We start from the raw sequence: 24,770 nt of genomic DNA, 5'->3' as shown, positions 1-24,770 counted from the left end.
CCTGTTCTTACACAGCTGGGGTATTTCAAACTTCTTCGGGTGGTGGAGGAGTGACTTCAGAAGCTTTCCTACGCTTGCCAGGGACGTTATATAATTTTTCTTTTCTTTTTTGCTGGCAATGAGTTACTGTAAGAAGACCGGTGGGTCTTGCAATGTCTGTGGTCGGCAGTCATTAGTCATTACCCACATCATCCACCGACAAGCATTGGAACCCACATGGATTTGTTGCTGTCGCTGCCGACGTGTTCATGCTTACTCACCTCTCTCAAACTGAAGCTTCTTGTACCTCTGCATCATTTCTGTGGCCACCATGCACTCAATCTAGAGGCAGGGGGGATAGAGAGAGAGAGAGAGAGAGAGAGAGAGAGAGAGAGAGAGAGAGAGAGACATACTGTAATTGTGCATACAGCTAAAATGGCCAGGATCTTTAATGCAAAATAATACATTTCTTTCCAAAATAATCAAGAGGGTGTGTCACGGAGAAGCCTGTGCCCTATACACACCTTGCACAAACACCATGCATCTTCGTCCAATAATTAATTGACATCACCAGCTGGATGGAAGTGACTGTTCAGTAGCATATTGCCTTTACATGTGACACGCAAGGACTAAAATGGATTTAAATGTATATCGACACTGTGGTGAAGATAAACGATTTGTTCACCTTTGTATTATGTTTTGTCTTATTTAATAATTAGTGAATGTATTGGGCCTGTATAGTTGCATCCGCTTTTTCAGTAATTCTTATGATTAGGAGTAATTGGGTAAGACAATTCTTAGGCCTTAGTTTGTCATAGGTGAGTTAATGAGTTACCAATTATTAATTACTGGTATGGTTTGCCACACCTGTTTAAAAGGCAGGCATGCTTCAGGTGAGGGGAGTTCCCTTTTGCTTGGGGCTAGATTCAAGGTCCTTAGATAGAAAGGCCAATGCCTGTGTTTTTTTTCTTAAATCTTGGTTTGTTAGCTCGTCAAGTGTCTACTCCTTATTTACCATGTCGATCGATGACGATGTCTATTGATGTCGATCGATGTTGATGTCGATCGATCGAAATGCGGAAATCACCCGTCGCTCCCGACACACGTTGGTCCGACATGCGTTGCGTCGTGCTTTTGGTTAGGGTAGGGGTTTGGGTGTGTCGGAACTAAAGCCTGTAATTTGTATGTATACAGTACATTGTAAACAGATTTGAGTAGCTTTGGGTCCCTTATTCCACCGTATGCATAAACCGAAAATCTAGGTGCATACTGTATCTACTAACCGAGGGCAAAACATGCTCATTTACTGGGTGATGAAAAGAGCGTTCGGGGGGGTGGGCTCTTAGAGAAGCAGTCAATTACAAGTCAAAGGCATTGGCCGTCAGAGTGGCCGCGTATGAGGGATGTGTCCCCAGACTGGCATGACTAGCCCCGGTTCCATTAAAGGCTAGTGACGCTGATTGATTGCAAACATAAGGCTGTGACGTGCTGAGCCACGCCGTGCCTCTGGGCCCACAAGACAAAGTGAGGGAAGGAGAGAGTCCATCAACCAAACTGCCTGCAGGATGGGAGCGCTTTGCCCTCTGATTCACCTCCGCTGGGAAGGCAGGCAGATCACAGCACAGGAGAAACTTGGCTGGAAGCTGGAGCACAGAGAGGCAACAATCCCCCAGCTAGACTGGAATGTGTGACAATGTGTTGCAGTTTTGTACCACTAAAGATTCAGCACCGGGTTTTCTCTGAATGGTGGAAATGAGCGAGAATCCTATTGGGAAATTATTGGTCAGCAGAGCTGGACACAGATATGTCTATTCTTTAATTGCAGGCATGTGTTTATGAGCTGTGTGTTTATGACGTGTGTGTTTACTTTACGACATGTGCTTCAGCTTTCATACAGTTCGGTTTCCAAATTAGAAAAATTTAACATTTGCAAAACAAATTTAAGTGAAGTGGATATTCAGCTCTTGACATTGTTTTACATTTAAAATATAGTGCAGTGTCAGGCCATGGCTGGCTCAGGGAAGCAAGCTGAAAGGAGGACAGGAAACCAGGTGGGGGATCTCCCTCTACTCTGAACATCCAGATTGAAGGATAGATAACTTTCTCTTTCATCGCTAAAAGGAGAGAAAAGGATCAGTTTAACCTTCTTTTCCTTCATTCTACACATCATTACCTCATTTTCCTGCAAGTGTCCTCTCTTGGGACAGGCAGAGTCAGGACAGCTGATTGCAGTTTCAAGGCCTTCTTTGATCAGGAGTTCCACATACTGCTTTAGGCACTAGGAGGGGAAGGCACGCACGCACGCACGCACGCACGCACACACGCGCACACACACACACACACACACACACCACACACACACACACACACACACGCACACACTTACTTTAGATAAAGTTGGAACATGGAAGCCACATAACGTCCCCAAATCATTTCTTTGGAGAATACATTTAATACTTCCATAGATTTTGTTTTGTTTAGTAACAGCATGTCTGTCTTTATGACAGACAGTCACGCGATACAGTTTTATACTGTCGGCATATAACCACTTGAACCCTATATAGCCCCTATTCTGGGCTTGTCATAGCAGGTAAATGAACAAACAAACAAACCAGCTGACAGACTGCTAAAATAGTTGTGAACTTGTAGACCAGCCCCTTTCGGTGAAGAGATTTGGTGTTGAATACTTGAATCTGGTTCCAGTGTTGTCACCCAAGCTTGACTAATCCAGAGCAACAGCATTGCTTGCTCCTCCCATGGATTCCCTGAACTCAGGGTTGGGATCCCATCCTGGAGTCAGTTTCATCAGAGCTGGTATGTTGACATCATGTCTGCTAATACAATACCAGTGGTTCTGAAACCTTTTAATGTCAAGGACACCCATAACTCTGAGTGTACAAATGGAACCGTGAGGGAATACTTAAAACAACAAAGGATCCCAACCCTACTCGGTAGTCATGACCAGCGCCCGGATTAGCTTCTGAGAACCTTCTCTGAGACTGAATAGTAACGTATGGAAACACAGTGATGTAACTAGGTTTTCAAAATTCCAGAAACTGTGAAACACATTACTGTACATGGCAAGGCGTGGTTCATTTGGTTCTTGTAGTCGAAAACAAAACTGAAACTCAGTGTTAGAGAAAAATTGGTTGAAGTCCGAATGCTCGAACACTGCTGCCAAAAGCTCTTTTTGTAAAACACCACAACCTAATGCAGTTTGGTGAAATCAGAGGTCCCAGCCACAGCCAGCACCATCAATGCATTTCCCAGTAATGTCATAATAATGTTATTGCAGTACATTTTAGTAGCAAACTCTGGCTTTTTTTTATATAGACTTACGGTACGTTTTTTAATCTTCTCCATAATTGAATCATTGCCAATCAATAGACAACCACACGTCTTCAATGATACACATGGAGTCACTTAGCTGCTTCTTTCCCAGACAGTGAGGAGTTCCCACTAGGAGGGTTTTAACATGCTATTCCTGCCAGTTCCACTCCATATGATATGAGTTACTAGTGTAGAGAAGAGCCCTCTCCAACCAGCTTTGCATCGAGTCTCAATGCAATCCTATGGACAATGGCGGCACGGACCGAGGCGCTGTGTTTCTCTGTGTTGTTATCGAAGGCGATCGAGGGATATTATCCGGCACTAGGAAAAGCGACCACGATATTTTAAGGTGGACCTTCGTGAAATGAAGTTACCTTCACGATCGGGTGATTATTCAAAAGGTTAGTGAAAAACACGGCAGGGAAACAATGTTTGTTATCGGTTCCCTTGGGACTCAAAGTGTTAATGTTATTCAACCCATTAAACCGCTATAACCATTATTTTATACTTTGGTTATTCAAAAATAGCAGATATACATGAGCTTGTATGCGCAGGTTTTTTTTTTTACTCAAATCATTGCTTCTGGGGGTCCCTGGAACAACATATTTTTGAGATGGGGTCGGCGGCCAAATACATCACACACACACACACACACACACGTGGTGTGATATTTTATTTTTTAGAATAAGTGTAGAATTAGCCTCAGCAGGTCTTAATGGGTTAATGATCTACTCTACTGAATACTGAGTGTAGACTACTGATGTTCGAGACTTAAAAATGTGCAATAATGTTTTCTTTCTGTGGTTCTCATTAGTCACAAAGGATCTCTATGGACTGAACGGCATTCTATTTTTAAAAAAGCCGTTTGTGAACTAGCACAGCTGTCACAGCACCAGAGCACTGCCTCCAACGCCATGAGCAGCATCTTACATGATGTTGGAAGTAATGATGGATGTGTTGTGTATGCTGATGAAACACAGGAGGGAAAAGAGATATGACCAATTCATCACACACAGGGCTGTGAAAAAAGTAATTTCTTTGTTTCATCCCCCGTTAAAACAATAGATTCTGTCCGGTAAAGAGTCTGAATTAAAACATGTTGTATACTAAATGTATTCAAGACCATATATTTCAACAAAGGAAGGAAAATGACAAAGAGTGCTGGCTATAACTGGCCATATAACTTTAACATGCATGCAACCGTTGTCCAGTGTTTGCTCTCTTAGGTTTCACTTCATACTGGCTTTGTCTTAGCTCTAGAATAATGTCTAGTATAAGTGAACACTGAGCTCATGATTTAGGCAAGTGAAAAAAAGACAAAATGTTATCGCTTATCAGACCTGTTGTCTTACCATACAGTACTTTTTTTTTTTTTTATTGTGACATCACATTTACATAGCGTGGCTATTTCACAATTGTTTGACATCACAAAGTATAACAGGGTTAAGTGGTCAATCAGACCAATTAAATAGTCAATTATAAACCATCTATTCAAATTATTTTTGTGTCAATTCATTCATATACAAAAAGAAAATATACGTATATTATTAAAAAGAAACATGCTTGTCAATTATTCAGCTGGTTATTGGTTCTAAATATTGTTTCAATATATTTTCCGTCTGCCCAGCCCTACCCCATACCACTGTAGAATCAGATAACTCATTAAGCCTTTGGCAGCCATGCATTGAGGCTGGGCTTGGACAAACTTTGTTAGCTAATCGGCTTCGTAACTGCCAAACCAACAAGCCTGCACTTATGTCACTCTGTCCACAATGAATGACAATACACCATCAGAAATATGGTTCTATTTGAGTGGTCAAATGTCAAGGATACTGAGGTCATCTGGCAATGAGCCACACCGTTATGTAACTATGCACACCTCTAGGGTCCCTTTGTTCCATCTGTTTCAATGTGTGCCGTCTCACCAGTGTACAGAAGACACATTGGCACTGTGTGATGGTGGTCATCTGCTCCAGGGGGAACTCTCCAAGGCACAGCTTACAGGAGACCAGCGGGTCCAAGGCCAGCTCCCAGGTGGGACGGTATCGCGCCGTAGTCATCTTCACAGCCACAGAGCTACTAGAGAGAGACACAGACCGAGGGAGATAAGCAAAGAGAGAGACAGAGGGATAGATAGGAGGAAAAAGGCAAATTCTTATTTAGGCCAAATGCATCCCCAGACAACATCATATTGTTTTTGAGTGACGCTCTCGCAGCTTTGAAGATAAGAATAGACAGCATAAGGACGGTTCACATTCATAATTCCACAGACAACAAAAAGGAAAGATGAGATGTTGTTCATAATTTGAAAAATAGATATGGCACGCACACTCTGGTTTGTATCTGACTGTCACCGCACAATATATCTAAAAGTGAGATGCACTTTAGTATCTGCACTTGGATTTTACACATGCATGCATTGTATATGCAGCTCCCACTGTATGGAGAATTACATGTTCCCTTTGCCCAAACAGACAATCTGTCTGTATTAATTCTCATTCAAGGCCTAACAAGAAAGAAAAGAGCAACTATTCCAAAGCACTGTCCTCACCCGCTGTGAGTTAACACTTTCATTTGCAGTGAGTCATGCTTTTTATGTGAGGGGGGTTTATTTTGGGCTCTCTTTCTCTCCCCCCCCCCCCCAGTCGGACCGGAGAGAGCAAAGAGCACCCACTCTGTTCTGTTTACAGGAAGTAGCCCTGCACACACACAGCGTCAACGCTGTCAAAACTCTACCCCGCGCTGCTAAGCAACCGGAGACGGAGGTTTGGTGGTTAGTGGCAGTAAGGGGGAGAGAGTTGGAGGAAGACGGGGAGAGGCAGAGGGGGAACAAACGCAGAGGGAGAGCAAAATGCAGTCTGTGGAGACAGAAAAAAGTGTGAGGGAAGAAAGGAAAAAGAGAGTGTGTGTGTGTGTGCACTGTGCAGCTTGCTTTGCACCGGTCAACGCACAGCCTGCCTCAAATTCACACAAAGGAGGGAAAGGATGGGGTGGGGGGAGGGTGTCAGCGGAGCGCCAGGGAACACGTGATCCCTCCATGGGTGGACTGTGAGTAAACACCACCTCCGTGCCGTCTACTGTACACGTGCCATCCGGAGAGGAGAGAGCGTGAGAGAGATGGAGCAAGGGAAAGTGGAAAACAGGAGCGAAATAGAGTAGGCTGGTTCTAGTAGTCACGGCAAACTGACACGAGAGGCGTTATCTTCCCTTAGGAGCAAGGTAGTGGAGGGGAGGGGAGGTAGGTGGCGAGGCTATGATGAGCCCATGTCCGACTCGCATAAGCAGCCTGCGATTGTTGGGGTCAATCCTGGGGCGATTTATCGGGGATTGATTCTCATATATCGATCAATCAGGGATCGATCTAAGATGGATCAATCCCCCAATGGTCAACTATCTGTCCGATCAGACAACATGGAGTAGCCAGCAATTAATAGCAATTTGGATTCATACTTGGTTGCGCTCCATGTTGCACATAACTGAGTTGTACCGAGATGTTCGCACACTGAAAGTAGACCTACAAGCTCACAAGGCGGTGTGAGCTTGTAGGTCAGCTATTTTGGAGTGCAAACAACTGGAGTGAAACTGTGCAACTCAAACTTCACATACAACTGAAACAGTGAATTGTTATCAGGATCATGTGCAGGATTCATGAATAAAATCCTTCTGGGAGATTTGGTGTTGGGGGTACGGCGGTGACAGTGTGAATTTTCAAGTGAGAAAAATAGCGAGCGAGCGAGCGAGAGAGAGAGAGAGAGAGAAAGAGAGAGAGAGAGAGAGAGAGAAACACCATGAGATGCGGAGGAGGGCAGTCTGTCTAAAAGATGCCAAGCTAGTGCCACTGAATTATATTTAAAGTCTGTACTGTAGCTAAAGTTGCCAAGGTGATGGAAAATAATCTATACTCATACTGCACAGTCAAATAATCTATACTCATACTGCACAGTCAAAGAATGTCTAATAGAGAGCGAACCTTTTTTTCCCAGCCCAAATTGGTTTCTCTTTGTTTATATTGGCCGTGCAAGGATTGACAGTAGGTCGATGGGGACAAATTAAATAGTTTCATGAGGAGTGCCGGAGGATGGGAAGAGAGAGAGAGGGAGTGATAGATAGATGGATAGAATGTGTGAGGGATAAAAGAGGTACAGTTGGGTGCCACCGATATTGTCCCTTATCATTTGACCCATTTAGGCCTGACCTCAAAATTTAAAAAAAATCCTTCTAAATCCTCCAGTTTTCTGAAATAAATATTTTCACGATTTTTCAAAAATAGCAGACCTACAAGCTCGTAGCGCGCCACTCGGTGGCGCGCTATGAGCTTGTAGATCTGCTATTTTTCAATAGCTAAATTACAACATAATGAAACACCAAAAGGGGTTTTGCGCAGATCACGCAAACCTCAGCAAAAAGAAAAGGACAATATCGATGGCCTCCAACTTTAGGGAGGACTGGAGTGAGATAGAGGGAAAAAAAGAGTTTTCACAAAGGTGGTGCAGTGTGTTGTGTCCCAAGTTAACTTCTGCATTATTCACTAGTGTCCATTATCACTCTGAAACACACACAAAACACACACACTTCAAACAGCCAACCAAAATCGATGAAGCCGATCTCTACAAGTAGTGAATGATGAAGTGGAGCATTCTTCCTCACCACTGGTCATCACAAGTCACTCATCCGTCTGAAGGAGGTCACCTCACAGCTTCCAGGCATACATCAACATTCACACTGCTGCTGAATTAATGCAATATATGAATGAACACACGAACGCTGCACGGAGTCATGTTATAACAGTCACACACAGTCACACACACAGTCACACACACACAGTCACACACACACAGTCACACACACACAGTCACACACACACACACACACACTTGTAACAGGATGAGTGGTTATGCATGTAACCTAGAAAGTGAATGCACTTACAGAACTTAAGCTGCATAGATAGAAAAGCTCTTCACAGGAAAAGGCCGCTTCCTATGAAATTTGAATAAAATACCTCTTCACCTACCATACATTTCAACAATGTGGTAGAAAAAAATAACAAAACACAAGCCTATATGTTTAAATTAGAAAACACAACTTGTTTCTCCCATTGTTCAGGACATAAATACAGTAGTTTGCATGCATGGTTTTAAATGGTTATAAACTGCTCTTTAGAATGATGAACAAAAAGCACATTTCATTATGTAATGGAGATTATGGAGGAATACATTGATTTCCCTAGTGAAATAAACAAAACATGCACAAACAGCAGCATTTTGAAGGTTTTCTTGTTCTTTTAATTATAACAGCTTAATACCCTTTGATGTCTCAACCACTTTCACCCTGGTGTCCCAATTCTGGGCATGTCCAAAATTAAAATGCAAAACATAGCAGATCTCCAAGCTCACAACACATTGTGATGCTGATACATTGTGAGCTTGTAGATTGGCTATTTTTGACCAAGAGTCTGTGTTTCTCTTGTCAAGAGTCGGCAGCACAGTACCGTTGGGTATGATTTCATTTGGACACCCAGCCCTGCACAGAAGGGCTCTATATTCAAATCAATGCTCCGTCCTAGCTTATTAGGAACGCTATAAAAAGCCAATTCCCACCTGGACACCCTCAGGCTGAGTGAGAATGAAAGAGAAAGAGGAAGAAGATTGTCACGAGCATGCAGGCACACACACGCTACAATAGAGTAGACTACATTCACACTCACTATAGATCTTTCTGAAGAGCTCATTTAATCTAACCAAACATCCTGTGAGTATAATCTACCATGCCACTTACTCCTATATAATGTATAACCTATCGCACATGAGAGAGAGAGAGAGAGAGAGAGAGAGATGATGCAAGGACAGAAAGTGATATTTTTCAGCCGTTTTCACCTGGCCTGACAGCTTTCACCGTGTATAATTATATAATGCCACACCAAAGCATTGCATAAGGCTCTATTTATAATCCTCACCTATGGCTGATGTGAAGAAAAGATTCATAACTGCTAAATCTTCTGGGTGTGGGAGCTGCACGTACAAAATAAAATCCTCTCACACACACACACATATACTATTACTAGCATTATAGCCTTGCACGTAAATACACCCGTCCGTCAATCCATCCATCCAACAACCCTGAAACATTCTCCCAATGCATGCACAAAGCTGTCAGTCGGCTGCTCTACAAGAATCCACAGTCATCCAATTAGCGAGAGAGAGCGTTGACAGGAGAGAGTTGCAGCGAGAGATGGAAGGAGGCTTGTGATAATAGCTGAAACCATGGTGATTGTGATTTAACTGGAGCCTGAGAACAGGCCAATAGATGAAACCATGGTGATTGTGATTTAACTGGAGCCTGAGAACAGGCCAATAGATGCTCGCCTGCGTGTCATCATTTGTTCCTGCAACATTAATGGACCGAGTGCATCATATATGATATTAGCAGAGTCAAACCATCCGCCACCTCAGCTGCAATATCAACATACATAACGCAATCTGGTCTCATATTTATTTCAGTCGATCTCTATGCCAAGCCAACAAGCTATTATTGCCTCCCATAATTTATGAAATGATTCACTGCTGGATGTTTCATTCACTTGCATGTATGAATGTTAATTTTGCCTCAACCTTCACAGTGGGCCCATATTGCTAATTTTGCCTCAACCTTCACAGTGGGCCCATATTGCTAATTTTGCCTCAACCTTCACAGTGGGCCCATATTGCTAATTTTGCCTCAACCTTCACAGTGGGCCCATATTGCTAATTTTGCCTCAACCTTCACAGTGGGCCCATATTGTTATTCGTTTTGCTTTATAAATACATTTTTAGTTATAAAATGTAATTAAAGCCAGACTTTGTTGGAAAAGACCGAATCTCAAGGCAAACTTGTATTCATAGCAACATAGAAATCTACGGCCAGAAAAATGGTGTTGGCCTATAATGACAATATAGGGACGCCAGGTTGAAAGAGAGAGAGAGAGACACAGAGACAGAGACATGAGCAATATGCCAACCCACGGCTTTTCCCCCACAGACCGTCGGACTTCCATCAGTTTGCCACGATTATTATCGGTCACCTTGCTGTGTATTATCTATATACAGTAGCTCCCATTAGGGAACCGTACAAACATGCAATATAAACACACACAAACGCACACACAGTCACACACACACATCTCTTTTACCATTTAAATGGTATAAGATTCAAACAGATATATAGTAGGCTATAATATCGTTTAGCTTTTTTTTTGACATGCCTAAACATTCTCCCCTTCCTCGCCACACACAGGAAAGGTTTTGACATATAATCATTTTGTAAATATTCATATTTTGCCCTTACACAAGATCTTACACAAGATTGGTAACGGCCGATCGCGAGAAAAACAATCGGTGATGGGGATCGGTCCCAGAAAACCTGATCGGAGCACCTCTCTACTAGCAGAAGACATGACATCTTTATTCAAGCCTTTCCTCTTCTAAGCCTGATTTTAAGATGTTGTGCTACCATAAGCATTAAGCAAGTGTAAGTGTAAGTGTAAGTGTAAGTGTAAGTGTAAGTGTAAGTGTGTGTGTGTGTGTGTGTGTGTGTGTGTGTTAGTTCTGAATGAGGGTGTAAGCATATTCAGTCAGCTTGTTGTAACTTGTGGTTATCGAGTCTCCTGCCACCCACACGCTGGTAAGGAATAGAATTGCAGAAATGTGATGCATGGTCGTTCTGAACAGAGTAACAGACATCAGAAAGAGAAGGGTTAGAAGATTCTGTTAGGCCAATGCCATGTTAACTTAATACAGTAACAGTACTACTCACACTCATGAGAAAGTCAAATATTGAACGAAACCCGTATTTTGTGTACTTGGGGTGCAGGAAACCTCTATCATGAAGAAGACTTCCCCAAAAGTGCATACCATATCACTCTTTAACAGTGATATGGCGTGCACGGTGCACACCATATCACTCTTTAACAGTGATATGGCGTGCACGGTGCACACCATATCACTCTTTAACAGTGATATGGCGTGCACGGTGCACACCATATCACTCTTTAACAGTGATATGGCGTGCACGGTGCACACCATATCACTCTTTAACAGTGATATGGCGTGCACGGTGCACCTTTTCCTAGATTATTCTGATGCATAGAAAAAGTAATCCACGGAATAACCACCAAAACGATAATCAATAGTTGCAGCCTACTCTTGCATAACACGCAACAGTAAGTAAGCCTTGCCGAGCCATGAGGCCCATAGGGGCAGGAGCCTATTTCCCGTTTCTGTAACGTAAGGCAGCTTGATGTACAAGTACACACCCTGGACATGATGCTAGTATGTCGCAGGGACTTATCCCCAATCAAACCCTTGATGCTGAGTGCCAACTGCCAAGCAGGGAGCCACTGGGTCCCATTTTTCACAGTCTTTGGTATGACCCGGCCGGGGATGGAACCCCGACCTCCCAGTCCCAGGGCGGACACTCTAAACATGCAACCGTAGGCAGGATAAACTGCTGGTTGCATGGTAAACATATACCCACATAACTAACATACCAGTGTTACGCCACCTCTAACCCCATCCCGCTTCTTATTTGATCCTATATTCAACACCTGGCCAAAATCAAAACAGATGTCGGTGTGTTTAGACATCTCCTTCTGAAATATCACATCTGTGCACATTTGGAACCGGTGTGCATGTGGTCAGAGAGGCGAGGACAGCTCAAGGCCAAACAGAAATAGAATTTGTATTTGTGTGCTCCAGTGATTGATGAAAAGAAAACACAATTAAATCGTTAATCGCAATTATTAGTGACAATAATGGTTGTGTAAAATGTTATAATCGTGACAGCTCTACAGGTCACACCTAGCTCTGGTCCAGAGGCCAGGCTGCAGATAATAGGCCATGGGGCTATCAACAAAATAAAAACAACTTTATCAAATGGGAATCCGTAGCCAAATGCATTTCAAACTGGGGGTCAGTGAAATTAAAAAGGCTGAGAATCACTTATGTGGGACCTTGCTCGACACACCGTTACTGACCGCTGTACCCAGGGGAGCCAGCCACTTCTCCCAGTCAAGCTGACAACTCTCCAAATGTGTTCATATCGTAACCCACGGGAGTCGGGGTCGTTTATTTCTGGGCATCTCAAGCTGGAGAGGACGTGAGGGGACAGAAGGAGCAGATGGGGACAGTCGCTGTCTGTGCTTTTGTGTGCGTGTGTGTGTGTGTGTGTGTGTGTGTGTGTGTGTGTGTGGGGGGGGGGGGGGGGGGGGTATATGGAGATGATAGGGGCTACTTTCGCAGCACCCGGAGGAGTTATGCAATCACTGAGGAATGAGGATGCATATATATCGACAGTGTTGGGTGGTGTGAAGTAGCTGTGTGTGTGTGTGTGTGTATGTGTATGTGTATGTGTATGTTTATGTGTATGTGTATGTGTATGTGTATGTGTATATGTGTGTGTGTGTGTGTGTGTGTGTGTGTGTGTGTGTGTGTCTCATGGTGCCTAGCGAGTCGGTGCCGTTTTGGGCAGACAGACACTGATCATGCTTGGGTAAGTAGGACAACAAAGCAGTCTCATGCCTACTTGGTCCCCTGCCATTTCTCTGCGGCAGACCCAGTTAAATATCCTCTCTTCTTCTGGAGTGGAAAACGGAAGAGGCAAGAGACTGGGGGAGGGTTAGTGACTGACCCCTGAACCCGCGAGGTCTGGGGGAGTTAGAAGAACAGGAGTTCGAAAATAGGATGCCCTGCTCATGCATTGAACTACAACTCTATAACGAAAGCCTCCAAAGTGGGCCGTTAGGGCAGACGTGCTGAGACTTAGGCTGTGCTTGATGAGCAAGTGTAAATATTCATGAGGTCCAGTGTCAAGTTCACAACGTGTCGTGACGTGTTGTGAGCTTTAGATCAGCCATTTTTTGTCAAAGATATTAAGTGTAGAGGGAATAAAGTGTGTGTGTGGTGGGGGGGGGGGGGACTCTGGTCGAATAAAGTATGTAAGGTTTAAGACTAGATTATTATTGAATGAGATCCAGTGGTACTGTATTTTAAATGTACTTGTTTATGTAAAATCTGAAAGAATAAAATAAAACGGAGACGATAGGCTGCTTGTAGGGCTGAACCCCACCACTGGATGGCATAGTGTTTTCATATTCATCCACAATCAGGATGATACATATATGCAAGCAGACATATCTATCAATCCGACAGATATATCCCTCGTACAGATCCCCCACCCCCCTCAAAAAAAAAAAAGAGAGAAAATGACAAACAAACACACTTTGAGTCTTGTTAGAAAGAGACAAACTAAACGCATATGACATTAACACCACAACAGTAACTTACTTTGTAACTTTGTTTGTGATACTAAGCTACATGGAATGCCGTTTACATGCACTGGCTGATTTCCACATCCAAAGTGACTTCATTCATGCTGCATGGAAGACGGAGGCAAGAACAACAAAACCGTTGTTTTGATCTCAGATGGGCGAACGCACCCTGAGACAACACAACATGACACATTGGAGAGAGCTGTTGTACTAGAGACCACAGCACTCTCTCTGAAGAAGAACACTGTTCCACACTAGAGAAACAAGAGGGTGAGCAATGTAATTATTCTTGTATAAAATCCTCATCGTCCAGGGGTCGGAATGCAGTCAGACACGGCCCAGTAGCTAGAGATAACATTCCGTTTGCTATCACAATTTACAGACCCTAATGACAAGTCTTTGGCAACATATCGCGATACATCACATTTCTACCAGTTTGTAGCAGCCAGTGTCCTCTTTCTGGCTGTGGTTGTTGGGGGGTAACAACAACACAAGGGATGACAACCAACTGAACAAGCTGGTGGTAAACCAAGAACCTATAATCAAAATCTGTACACTGAAACTATACACACACACACTCTATACTAGATATAGTTTATAGTCTAACAGAATATTTGATAGACTAAAAATATACTAGTCCCTGTTGATAGACTGAACATCATATTATCCAAATTACCTATTGCTGTACATGATGTACATATATCTGTCTAATAATCACTGTTGATAGTTTGTACATATACTCTCCTATATCCATTGACTATATATATATTCATGCATGCATACTGTTGAAAGATTGTACTTGTATAAATATTATACCTTAACCAATAACCAGTGCAGATGTTATAACATTAGACTTGTGTCTATCTCTCTAGTCTACCTGAGCCTATGCTGTGTTTCACGCTTACTGCCGTTTCTGCTGCTATGACAACTGCATTTCCTCATGGAGATCAATAAAGCTTCTTTCTCATCTTAGGCTCTCAAGCACAATTCTTCCACAATCTTCAAATGCTACAGACAGTCTGTAACAAGAAGCTGTCAACTGTAATTTCCGTTCCGTTTTAAAATATGTATTTTGGAATGTCCATTTCTGCTGAGCACGGAGCAGCGAGCTAGATAGGCTTCGACTAGTTTGATTCAGTAAGACTTAGTTTTAGGCGACTGCAAAGGCAAAACGGAAGGGTGCTTTTCTTGGAATTTTCAGAACTTCCGATGTATAGATTATGCAGAACCATTTGAAAACGGTGTGAGTAAACAACTCCGTCTCAAGTGACTAATGGTATCGATACAGTGGATATGAGACCAAGTCAAATTCCTAGTGTCCAGCACAGGACAGACAGACAGTCCTGTCCAGCACAGGACAGACAGGCCTGTCCAGCACAGGACAGACAGGCCTGTCCAGCACAGGACAGACAGTCCTGTCCAGCACAGGACAGACAGTCCTCAAAATCGTTCAGCCTTAATGTGAACATACCAAACCAGGCCAACAAATAGATTCTGATTTAATGTTGTCTTTTCAGGAATTGTACGAGAGGATTAGCATCCCTGCCACAATCTATTGACACCATTACTGCAATAATGTTTTAACTTCTAGCCAAGTAAAATAAACAACGAATGCCTCTACCTGTCCGGACATTAATCGCACATTTATAATGATTGCTTCTCAGACCTTTTCTTGTGTGTAAACTACTGTAGGGCTGTAAAACATCATGTAAGGAATGAATGCATTAACACATGCCGTGACCTGCAAAATGTCTTACTCTACTGTAGTCGTCGCTGTCATTTTTCCTGACTCTGAGGGGTGATGGAACCTGTTTGGCCCTCTGGATGGGGATCTGAGGGGTGATGGAACCTGTTTGGCCCTCTGGATGGGGATCTGAGGGGTGATGGAACCTGTTTGGCCCTCTGGATGGGGAAAGTCTTTTATTTCCACAAAAGGCAGCTGAAAGGCAGCTGCTCAAATCACATCATTTAGCACAACTGTGAGTTACGTGTTGCACTTAACTTCTCATGCCAGGTACGGATCTTCCAGCAGGTGAGTTTATTTATTTGCGACGATTTTGACGCACGCGCACACGCACACGAACCTGAACCAATATTCATAGTTACATAAAAATCACACCCGTGTGAACTGAGTGGTGTAAGGTATTATATAGCCTGATCAGCTGTGGTCTGACGTAATGAAATCAGCATCAACCAATCAGCATCAACCATGCTCATTTTTGAGTGGTGTAAACAACTCCTACGACTGGCTTTGTTAGTTTACGTGTCTGTCTGTCTGTCTGTGCGTACCAAAATGAGCATGGTTGCTACGGTCACCCAGTTCACTCGGGTGTGATTTCATTACGTCAGACATTACGTCAGATCAGAGCTGATCAGGCTATATAATACCTTACACCACTCAGTTCACACGGGTGTGATTTTTTTATTTTGGTACGAACAGACACGTAAACTAACGAAGCTGAAATCACACCCGGGTAAACTGGGTGACCATAGCAACCATGCTCATTTTTTTTGGTACGGACAGACACGTAAACTAATAACAAAGCCAGTTGTAGGAGTGGTGTACACCACTCAAAAAAAAGAAAAGAAAAATAGACTAGCTAAATAAAAATCACAACTCTCCAATTGCCAGAGTATAGGCCTACTTAAAACAAGGCTATAAGTACATGGAAGAGACTCGTTCTCCCTTCCAAAAAGCCTCTTGGCAAATCCACGCCTGGCACGCATATTAGCGTTTTAAAAGCTAAGTGAAGGAGGCATGGCACTGCCACAATGAGTAAATTTTTGTCGACAGACGCAGAGACCATGAGCGCAGGGTGGTCTTCTATTGTCGCTCCACTCTACAGTCTACAGTACATCTCCACAGTATTACTATGCATGTATGCAGCAGGTTATTAAAGCACCGCCCTCGCCCATCACAATATATTCAGTCACTTTTTGGTGCGTCGACCATGTAATATGATCAAATACTAGTGGATCAACGCAATTGATTTCGCATTCTGAATTTCCTGGTTAGAGTTGACAAGTTCATCTAGTTGTACTTAATGCACATTTGCAATGCAAATCGCCTTTGCATTGCTGCTGGCGTTTCGTCAAAAGCTTCTCCACAAATGTCTTGTGCACATAAACCACGCACTCACTCACACGTTCAAAATCTTCAAATACTGTAGTGTCAAGTGACACAGTAGAGTACTTAAAGATATAATGAGTATAGGGCTGTCCGGAAATAAATATGTTGCATATGAACTTCAACAAAAAGAATGCCTCTCAATCATCACTTATGAGCCACTAGAACCTCATAGACCCTCTGCCTGCCTTTGTTCAGGATGGGCGTCAACCTTTGAACAGTTGGTGTTGGTAAAGGCATAGTATGTATGTAACGTTTACATTAGGGGTGGGCAACTTTGATGATGGAGAGGGCCACTATAGTTCCTCACTCACTCCAGAGGGCCACATTGCATATTACTGTCGTAGCAAAAAGTAGCCGATCTACAAGCTCGAAACACGTCGCAGTTTTGAGCTTGTAGATCAGCAATTTTTGCTATTATTTGAATTGAAATCCTGATTTTTCCTTTTGCTATTTTTCAATTGTAATCCTGAAAAGTAAAGTTTTTATTTAATTTCAAATGCTTTTCAAATGCCTTTAATTATAGTTATGTAAACTTTATCTATTATACAATTGAAAACATGTACGCAACCCAATACCCAAAGTCACCAGCTACTACGCCACTGACACGCTGGGTGCCGAAGCCGAAGCAGGAGCAACACACACTGCAACAACACACTAAGACGTCACAGACTTACCCTCCGCGTCGATCCACGCCTATCTCCTCATGTCGCGCCGCACGCCCACACTCAACACCACCCGCGTAAAAATTGTCATTGCACTGCCACTAAAGCCGGCTCCCGTCCACACTCACAAACAATATCAATATCAATAATAAACACAAACACGCCACAAGCACCGACACCCCCGCCTAATTTGTTGCCACGTCTATGAAAACAAGCACAGAAAAAATGCCATTCAACACGCTACTTACACACACTACCACTCGCTTACAATACGCGCACCTGGCAACACTACATTCCCTCTCCCATTTGCTCAAAGCCCACCACGTGACCCACACACACATACCCAGAGCCTTAGAAAAGACATGGCTTTGCACATACCAAAAGAAGAAGAAGAATTACACACCGCACACACTGACTCTAACTTGGACAGTTCAAATCATGCAAACACGACCGCGTCGACACCTGGCGTGCTACAAGCGGGACGACCCCAGGCGCATATATGGATACGAACAACAACACCACACGCACACGCGCGCGCTGCAACAACAAACAGCTACGTACAGTGTGTGTGTGTGTGCGTGCGCGGGGGGGGGATTTTGGATCGCCGCGCGATGCAGCGCAAATTGCACTACACTACACAGGGCTCGACAGTGCGACTACGTACTCGCATTTGCGACTTAAAATATCACCGTGCAAGTTGTACAATTCACTTTGTAGCACCGGTGCGACTACACAATCCGATCTTTAAAGCTAAAAGTTGCGCAGTTTACATCCAAAAGAATGTGTCACTCTCTCGATTCTGCACCGCTGCTGGAGAAGTATAGCACTGTCGAAGGCAGCGCAACTAATCCCCCCCCCCCCCCCCCCTCCTCCCAGCGACAGAGAAGAGAGCGAGAGAGAGAGAGTGCCAGTGGCAGCCAGCAGCGATGTAAGATGAGCCTGTGCATTTCACGCTTTTCACCCTATATAACTTGAACGCATAGGCAATCAAGTCAAGACCATTAATTAATGACAGCTGTGTAGGGGTGACGATTGCGTGATGCTTATATGTACAGGATTCTATAGGTCACCACTTTTGGTGTGACACACACACGGCTCCTGTCTCTGTTTACAATGCGTTGTCAAGATTTTGGAGAAGACTGATAGTTCATCCTTTAGTAATTAGGCTGTGGAAGTATTCACACTAGGCTACTTTTGGATTTATTGGGATTGGCAATTTGGGGAAAGGAGGAGGAGGAGGTGATCAAGCTCCACAACACCACATTGGTGGCTCAAGGCTGCATTTATTTTCCTTTTTTTTCCTCTCGAGGGTGCATGGGATGATGTGACCCCCTCCAGCAGGCTAGGGAGCCCCGCTCAGGTTAGCGGAAAATGACCACGGGGTGCGGGTTGCCAGGTTTTTTTATAAGTAAAGTATTCAAAACAAAACAAATTAAATTACAAAACATATATATATAATAATATATTTGAATTTACGTCATATTTTGCGGAATTTTGACCTAATTTCTCTGTTCATTGTCAATGGCAAATATTGAGACGTGTGGGGACTAAAGCTGTATATAGGATAGGAGGGCCCTCAAACACATTATTTCATAACTTTTCATCGTGCTCCTAAAATAATTTGCGTGCTACTTGGAAAAATGCTAAGCGTCCAGCCCTGCTCACACACACTACAACACGCTTAAAACTCGCTGACCTGGCAACACTGCATCCTTTTTTCCCATTGGCTACTGTTGCTAATTTGTTGCCACGTCTATGAAAACAAGCACAGAAAAGATCTACACCTGGCGTGGAACAAACGGGACGAACCAAGGCGCATATATGGATAAGAACAACACCAACAACACTACACGCACACGCGCGCACGCGCTGCAACACAAAACAGCTGCATACAACGCGTGTCACTGTGGACTTCTGTATCTGTGGACTTCTGTATCGCAACGCGGGGCAACGCAACTCTGGGATGAGCGGGCCAAAGGCCCGCGAAATTCTAGTGAACTACATACAAATACATTGGACATAAAAGAGGACAATAACAATTTGTAATGCTACTCATTAAGCTACTAATAGTAATTAAAGCGGGTCATGTTTGCAAATCAATAATATATCAGTATTCTGATATTAACCTGCGGGCCGCGTTAAGTGAAGGTCCCTGGGCCGCCAGTTGCCCATGCATGGTTTACATAACCAAAAAGTAATTACATTTTTACCAATCATTTCCCTCTATGCCAGCAGTTATCAGCCACTGTCTGGAGTAGTGTGGTGCTGTTTGCAAACACATTATCCTCTCGCTGTATTTTGGTGTTTTCACGGTTTGTTTGGATAGACAAGGATGTGTTTTTTGGGCTACCAAACAAACAGTGAATACACTGAAATAACTTTGAATGTGTTTACTAACGGCAACTGCCAAATGCTGATATACATAAGCAAACATTGCCTTGATTTCCCTTTAAGAAGTCCTTGGTGTCCCCTGACACACACACACACACACACACACACACACACACACACACACACACACACACACACACACACACACACACACACACACACACACACACACACACACACACACACACACACACACACACACACACACACACACACACACACACACACACACACACACACACACACACACACACACACACACACACACACACACACACACACACACACACACACACACACACACACACACACACACACACACACACACAACAATACCATGTCAAGGGAAACTCTATGGAAAGAGTCTGTGTCTTCAAAGTTCTGCAATGAGAAGCTCCTACTATTAAGCAAAATTACAATATTTTAATCTATCTGTGCACTTCCATGTCACCAAATTCAATTCCAAGTCAATTAAGGTGAAGCAGCGTTGTCTTTTTTCAAGTGAATTTCTTCGTAAAAAACATCTATTATTGACAAATCCTCTCCAAGTAGTACAAAGCAAAATTATTAAAGGCCTTTTCAGATGGGAAGCGACTGACGCGCCTGGTCATTTTTAATGAGAGGCAGGCGATCCCTTTGGACGTGCAAAGAAGTCGAGGGGCGCTGACGGAAACGAGCATGGCCCCGTGAAATTGTCGCGCGCATTCTTGTTTGTGCAAGTGCTCTCGTCCCACGCCCCTCATGAGCAGACGCATCGCTGATCCAGGCGAGAACGCCTGCGTCACTCGCCTCCCGTCTGAAACGGCCTTAACACATTCTGCTATGCATATGTGACTGCTGCGTAAGGAGCAGCACTCTCACAGCACTGGACAATAAGAGTTTTCATGGAAGGAAGAGAGCCTCTCCTACAGAGAGGCACTCATACACAGACTAATCTGTGGGACATGGTGGTATAATCTCACCGAGTAATAGAGCGAAGCCATTCACAACACATTAAGCAATTCCAGAAATGCCTGAAAATTGGAAAAGGGCGGTAAATGATAAAGAAAACATTCAACAATAGTCTTCTGTGCCATCTGCCATGCCAGTGTCTCTCCACTGCATCGACTCCATGAGAAGCTGAAACATGCTATAGCCATCGTTCCAACAGTGCAACTCCACATCGTCAAGGACACAAGAAGATTTTAGTTGCATTTATCAGTACGACTAAACGGTACTGTACAAGGACGACCAATGCAGGAGTGCCATCATGCGTCACGATGACAAATGCCCATAGACGGACACCACACAAGGTCACGTCCACTGCATGCAGTTCCGCTGGAAGTTCGCAACTTCAAACCAAACCTTTTTTTTGTGATCCTACTCCTTTTACAGAAAATGCACAACTGAATTGGTCATTGTAGTCCGATACGGGCTTCTCTTATTCCGCACTCATTCGAATTCCTCATGTCTCTCTGTGGCCTAGACGTCCTGTTAGAAAGCCTAACACAGCAGGTTCTCTGCTGGCTCACACCGCACCACAGGATGACTAAGTAAAAAAGAAAAAAGGTTTTATATACAAGACAGCACATTCTGTCCCCCCCCCCCACCCACCTCCTCCTCCATTGCAGGCCTTTACTCATCTCACTGCAGCTGCTCGTTTAAAAAATAACGGGCATAGTCTCTCCTCTCAGCTCCCCAAGTCCCATCACTGGGGAGCAGGAAGGAGGAAACTGAGGACTACCTTAGGAAATGCGCTGACGTCCTGTTGTTGGTTTGATGAATGAACACACACACACACACACACACACACACACACACACACACACACACACACACACACACACACACACACACACACACACACACACACACACACACACACACACACACACACACACACACACACACACACACACACACACACACACACACACACACACACACACACACACACACACACACACACACACAGGAACATTAAAAAAGAAAAGGCAGAGGTCGCCATGTAGCTTTGCACATCAAAAAGAGCAAAGACAGAATGAGAACGAAAGAACAGCAGCATGGTGACAGGTTCACAACAATGATGCTTGATTTGCTTTTCACTGATTACATTACATAAGCTTATTATGGGTGACGTGCTTGCCTTGCTGGCCGCCTGGCCTTGTCGTAACCGAGATGTTTATCGGACGATGAGAGGCTACTTTATTTCTTCTTCCCTCAGAAAAAAAACAAGCAAAAAAATAAAATGATTCAGTAATAATGGGCCTCAGGTTCTGCCGTATGTTGCCACAATTGATGGTGGTTCTTTCTAAAGACACAGTACATCAAAGGATGGTTGCCATTTAGAGGGTACATTACGCAGACCTACAGTTGGGTGCCACCGATATTGTCCCTTATCATTTGACCCATTTAGGCCTGACCTCAAAATTTAAAAAAATCCTTCTAAATCCTCCAGTTTTCTGAAATAAATATTTTCACGATTTTTCAAAAATAGCAGACCTACAAGCTCGTAGCGCGCCACTCGGTGGCGCGCTATGAGCTTGTAGATCTGCTATTTTTCAATAGCTAAATTATAACATAATGTTTAAAACACCAAAAGGGGTTTTGCGCAGATCACGCAAACCTCAGCAAAAAGAAAAGGACAATATCGATGGTCTCCAACTGTAGCTCTTTACATTCTGAACAGCACATACCTCAGCCTTGCCTCAGCCTTGCCTCAGGCTTGTTGGCAGTTGAGAAGGTTGTATATATGGAGCACAATCTAACATCACAGTATGCCAGGATTGATCCAAGTGTAAAATACAGGATTGTCAAAGCTTGGGTGATAGATGGTTAAAAAGCTGCTCGTATGTATCGAGCATTGATCTATGATACATAATGTGTAGGCCACTGGTTCTCAATGGGGTGCAGGGACCCCAAGGGCGTTCCAGGGGTTCCCAAGCCTTTCAGGACTGTAACTCTGATTGTTATTTTACACTGAGCCCATAGCCTAGTGCAGTGTTTCGGAAACAGTGGGTCAGGAGTCAGGACCCATACGTGGGTCGTTGACCAATTTTTATGAGTCGCAAGTAAATACTCCATTATTTTTGTTTGTTTCCTAAATTTGGATTTTCATTATTATTTCAAAAGATTAAAAAAAAAAATCCCAAAATATTTTCTCTTCTTTTTTCCTTTTGAAGTGGTGCAACCACTTCATTAAGTAGCTTTGTGTGTGCCTGGCTGCCTGCCTGGCTGTGCATCAATGTGACGTCAGAACATAATTGTGATGTCAGAACAGGCCAGCTCCATATATGGAGATCTACAGTAGGTGTGATCAGTGGCTTCAGTGCCCGTTGGGGGGTGATCAGGTGTGATCAATTGGCTAATAAAGGATGAGGTCGCGCATCATTGTGATGTCAGAACAGGCCAGCTCCATATATTGAGATCTGGGGGTGATCATTTGGGCCCTGACATAGACGCCCTTACACTTCCTGCGCACTTCCGCCCCCTCTTGCACACATATTGCTCCAACGAACTGCAACGCCCAATGAGGCATCTATTTTTTTTAATATCTATGGGACTCGACACCGGGCACTGCACTCCGTGTGGTGGTGTGGAACGCATGGGGGACTCAAATCCCCATATATGGGGATTTGAGTCCCCCATATATTTGGACAGGAGGAGCCGGGATTCGAACCGCCGACCCATGGATCATTGGACGACCTGCTCTACCTCTTGAGCCACAGTCGCCTTGGCATTTTGTAAACATGGAAATTGCAACCAAACTGCAGGAGGATTCACTGCGCAGTGCGGAATGGTCTGAACCAAACTAGCACACTTCCTGTTTGTCCAAATGTATTTTTGATGAATGAAAGTCTGTAATTGAATATCTGGATGTTTAATCATATTTGTATTGAGGCGTTTTGTTTTGTCCTCTTTGTAGAACACTGTTGCGGCTGTCTAAGGATAGGGACGGGACTGTAGCAACTCATAATGTAATAACTGCTAATGGCTCATAATGTAGTAATTTAAATGTAATAAAAACCAATGCCAGCCAATCGCGTAGTAGCGACCTAGTCATGATTGGCTGCCTCCTAAGCGATGACACGCGCACAGCGGAACTCTGCACCTAGACCAAACTCTGCACCCAATACCATAGACAAAGATACAGATATATAAACACAGCAGCACGGAGCGCATGATAACACCCTAATGATATGAGCTAACTGGAGAGCAGGAAAAAGTTAAAAAGGGGGACAGATGCACAAGGGAGACAGTGCTTGTTTCACCTGACAAATATCACTGTCATCATTTCTTGTTAGTATTTTAAGAAACATCACATTTTCCAATACATGTGTTTACATTGGAACCATACAAAGGATGGATGTCACTTGGAAGTTGGAACAGCGTTTATCTGGTTCATTTGCGACACAAAACTTCCTGTGCTAGTGTGTTCAATCACATGAAAAAGAAAAACATCACTCCTGTCTGAACTGAGCGGTACAAATATGCATTTATTGTTATAGTTACTGTACTCTACTGTATTGTAGTGTACTGTGCGGGGTTCCCCGGATCATCAAGACCCCCAGGAACGCGCCCAGGGTGCTGGCCCGGTGCTACTGTTGTAGTTAGTGGTGCAGTACTGTACAAGTATGTAGTCATACTGTAAACTGTACTCACACTGTGCTGTACTGTACTGTACTTGTAGCCTACTGTACACATACTGTACGCATAGTGTACTGTAATCGTACTGTAAAAGTATGTACTTCTGTACTGTACTCTGTAATGTACTGTAGGCCTACAAGTATGTATAGTCAAACTGTACTCGTACTATACTGTACTTCAGTGGCTAAGCCAGAACTGCAGTTTTGGGTGGGTAGGCCTGCATGCACGCGTGCAACGCTGCATCAAGATTTTCTCTTTACGTTATCTATTATGTATATACCATGATAGCCTACTGATCATGACACTGATCACTGGCCATGATATATTTGTACATATGTCAATACAGGTAATA

At 43.6% G+C, this 24,770-nt stretch overlaps 1 protein-coding gene across 4 annotated transcripts in view; it reads right to left on the bottom strand.

Annotated features, from left to right (window-relative positions):
* The window catches only part of rnf144aa (ring finger protein 144aa), a 51,730-nt gene that overhangs the window by 19,526 nt on the left and 7,434 nt on the right, over nucleotides 1-24,770 (bottom strand). For 2 of the 4 annotated variants that reach the window (XM_079528841.1, XM_079528842.1), the window contains 3 exons: nucleotides 5,235-5,388; nucleotides 2,153-2,257; nucleotides 261-321 (listed from right to left, as the gene is read on the bottom strand). In XM_079528841.1, the coding sequence (XP_079384967.1) occupies nucleotides 261-321; nucleotides 2,153-2,257; nucleotides 5,235-5,369 (301 nt within the window). In that variant the 5' untranslated portion in view covers nucleotides 5,370-5,388. The remainder of the gene's footprint in view (nucleotides 1-260; nucleotides 322-2,152; nucleotides 2,258-5,234; nucleotides 5,389-24,770) is intronic. The other 2 variants (XM_079528844.1, XM_079528843.1) reach the window with 1 other exon arrangement.

The sequence above is a fragment of the Electrona antarctica genome (assembly GCF_951216825.1).
Source record: "Electrona antarctica genome assembly, chromosome: 18".
NCBI lineage: Eukaryota > Metazoa > Chordata > Actinopteri > Myctophiformes > Myctophidae > Electrona > Electrona antarctica.
The sequence above is the reverse complement of the archived record's forward strand: the minus strand, read 5'-3'. Positions and strand labels throughout refer to the sequence as shown.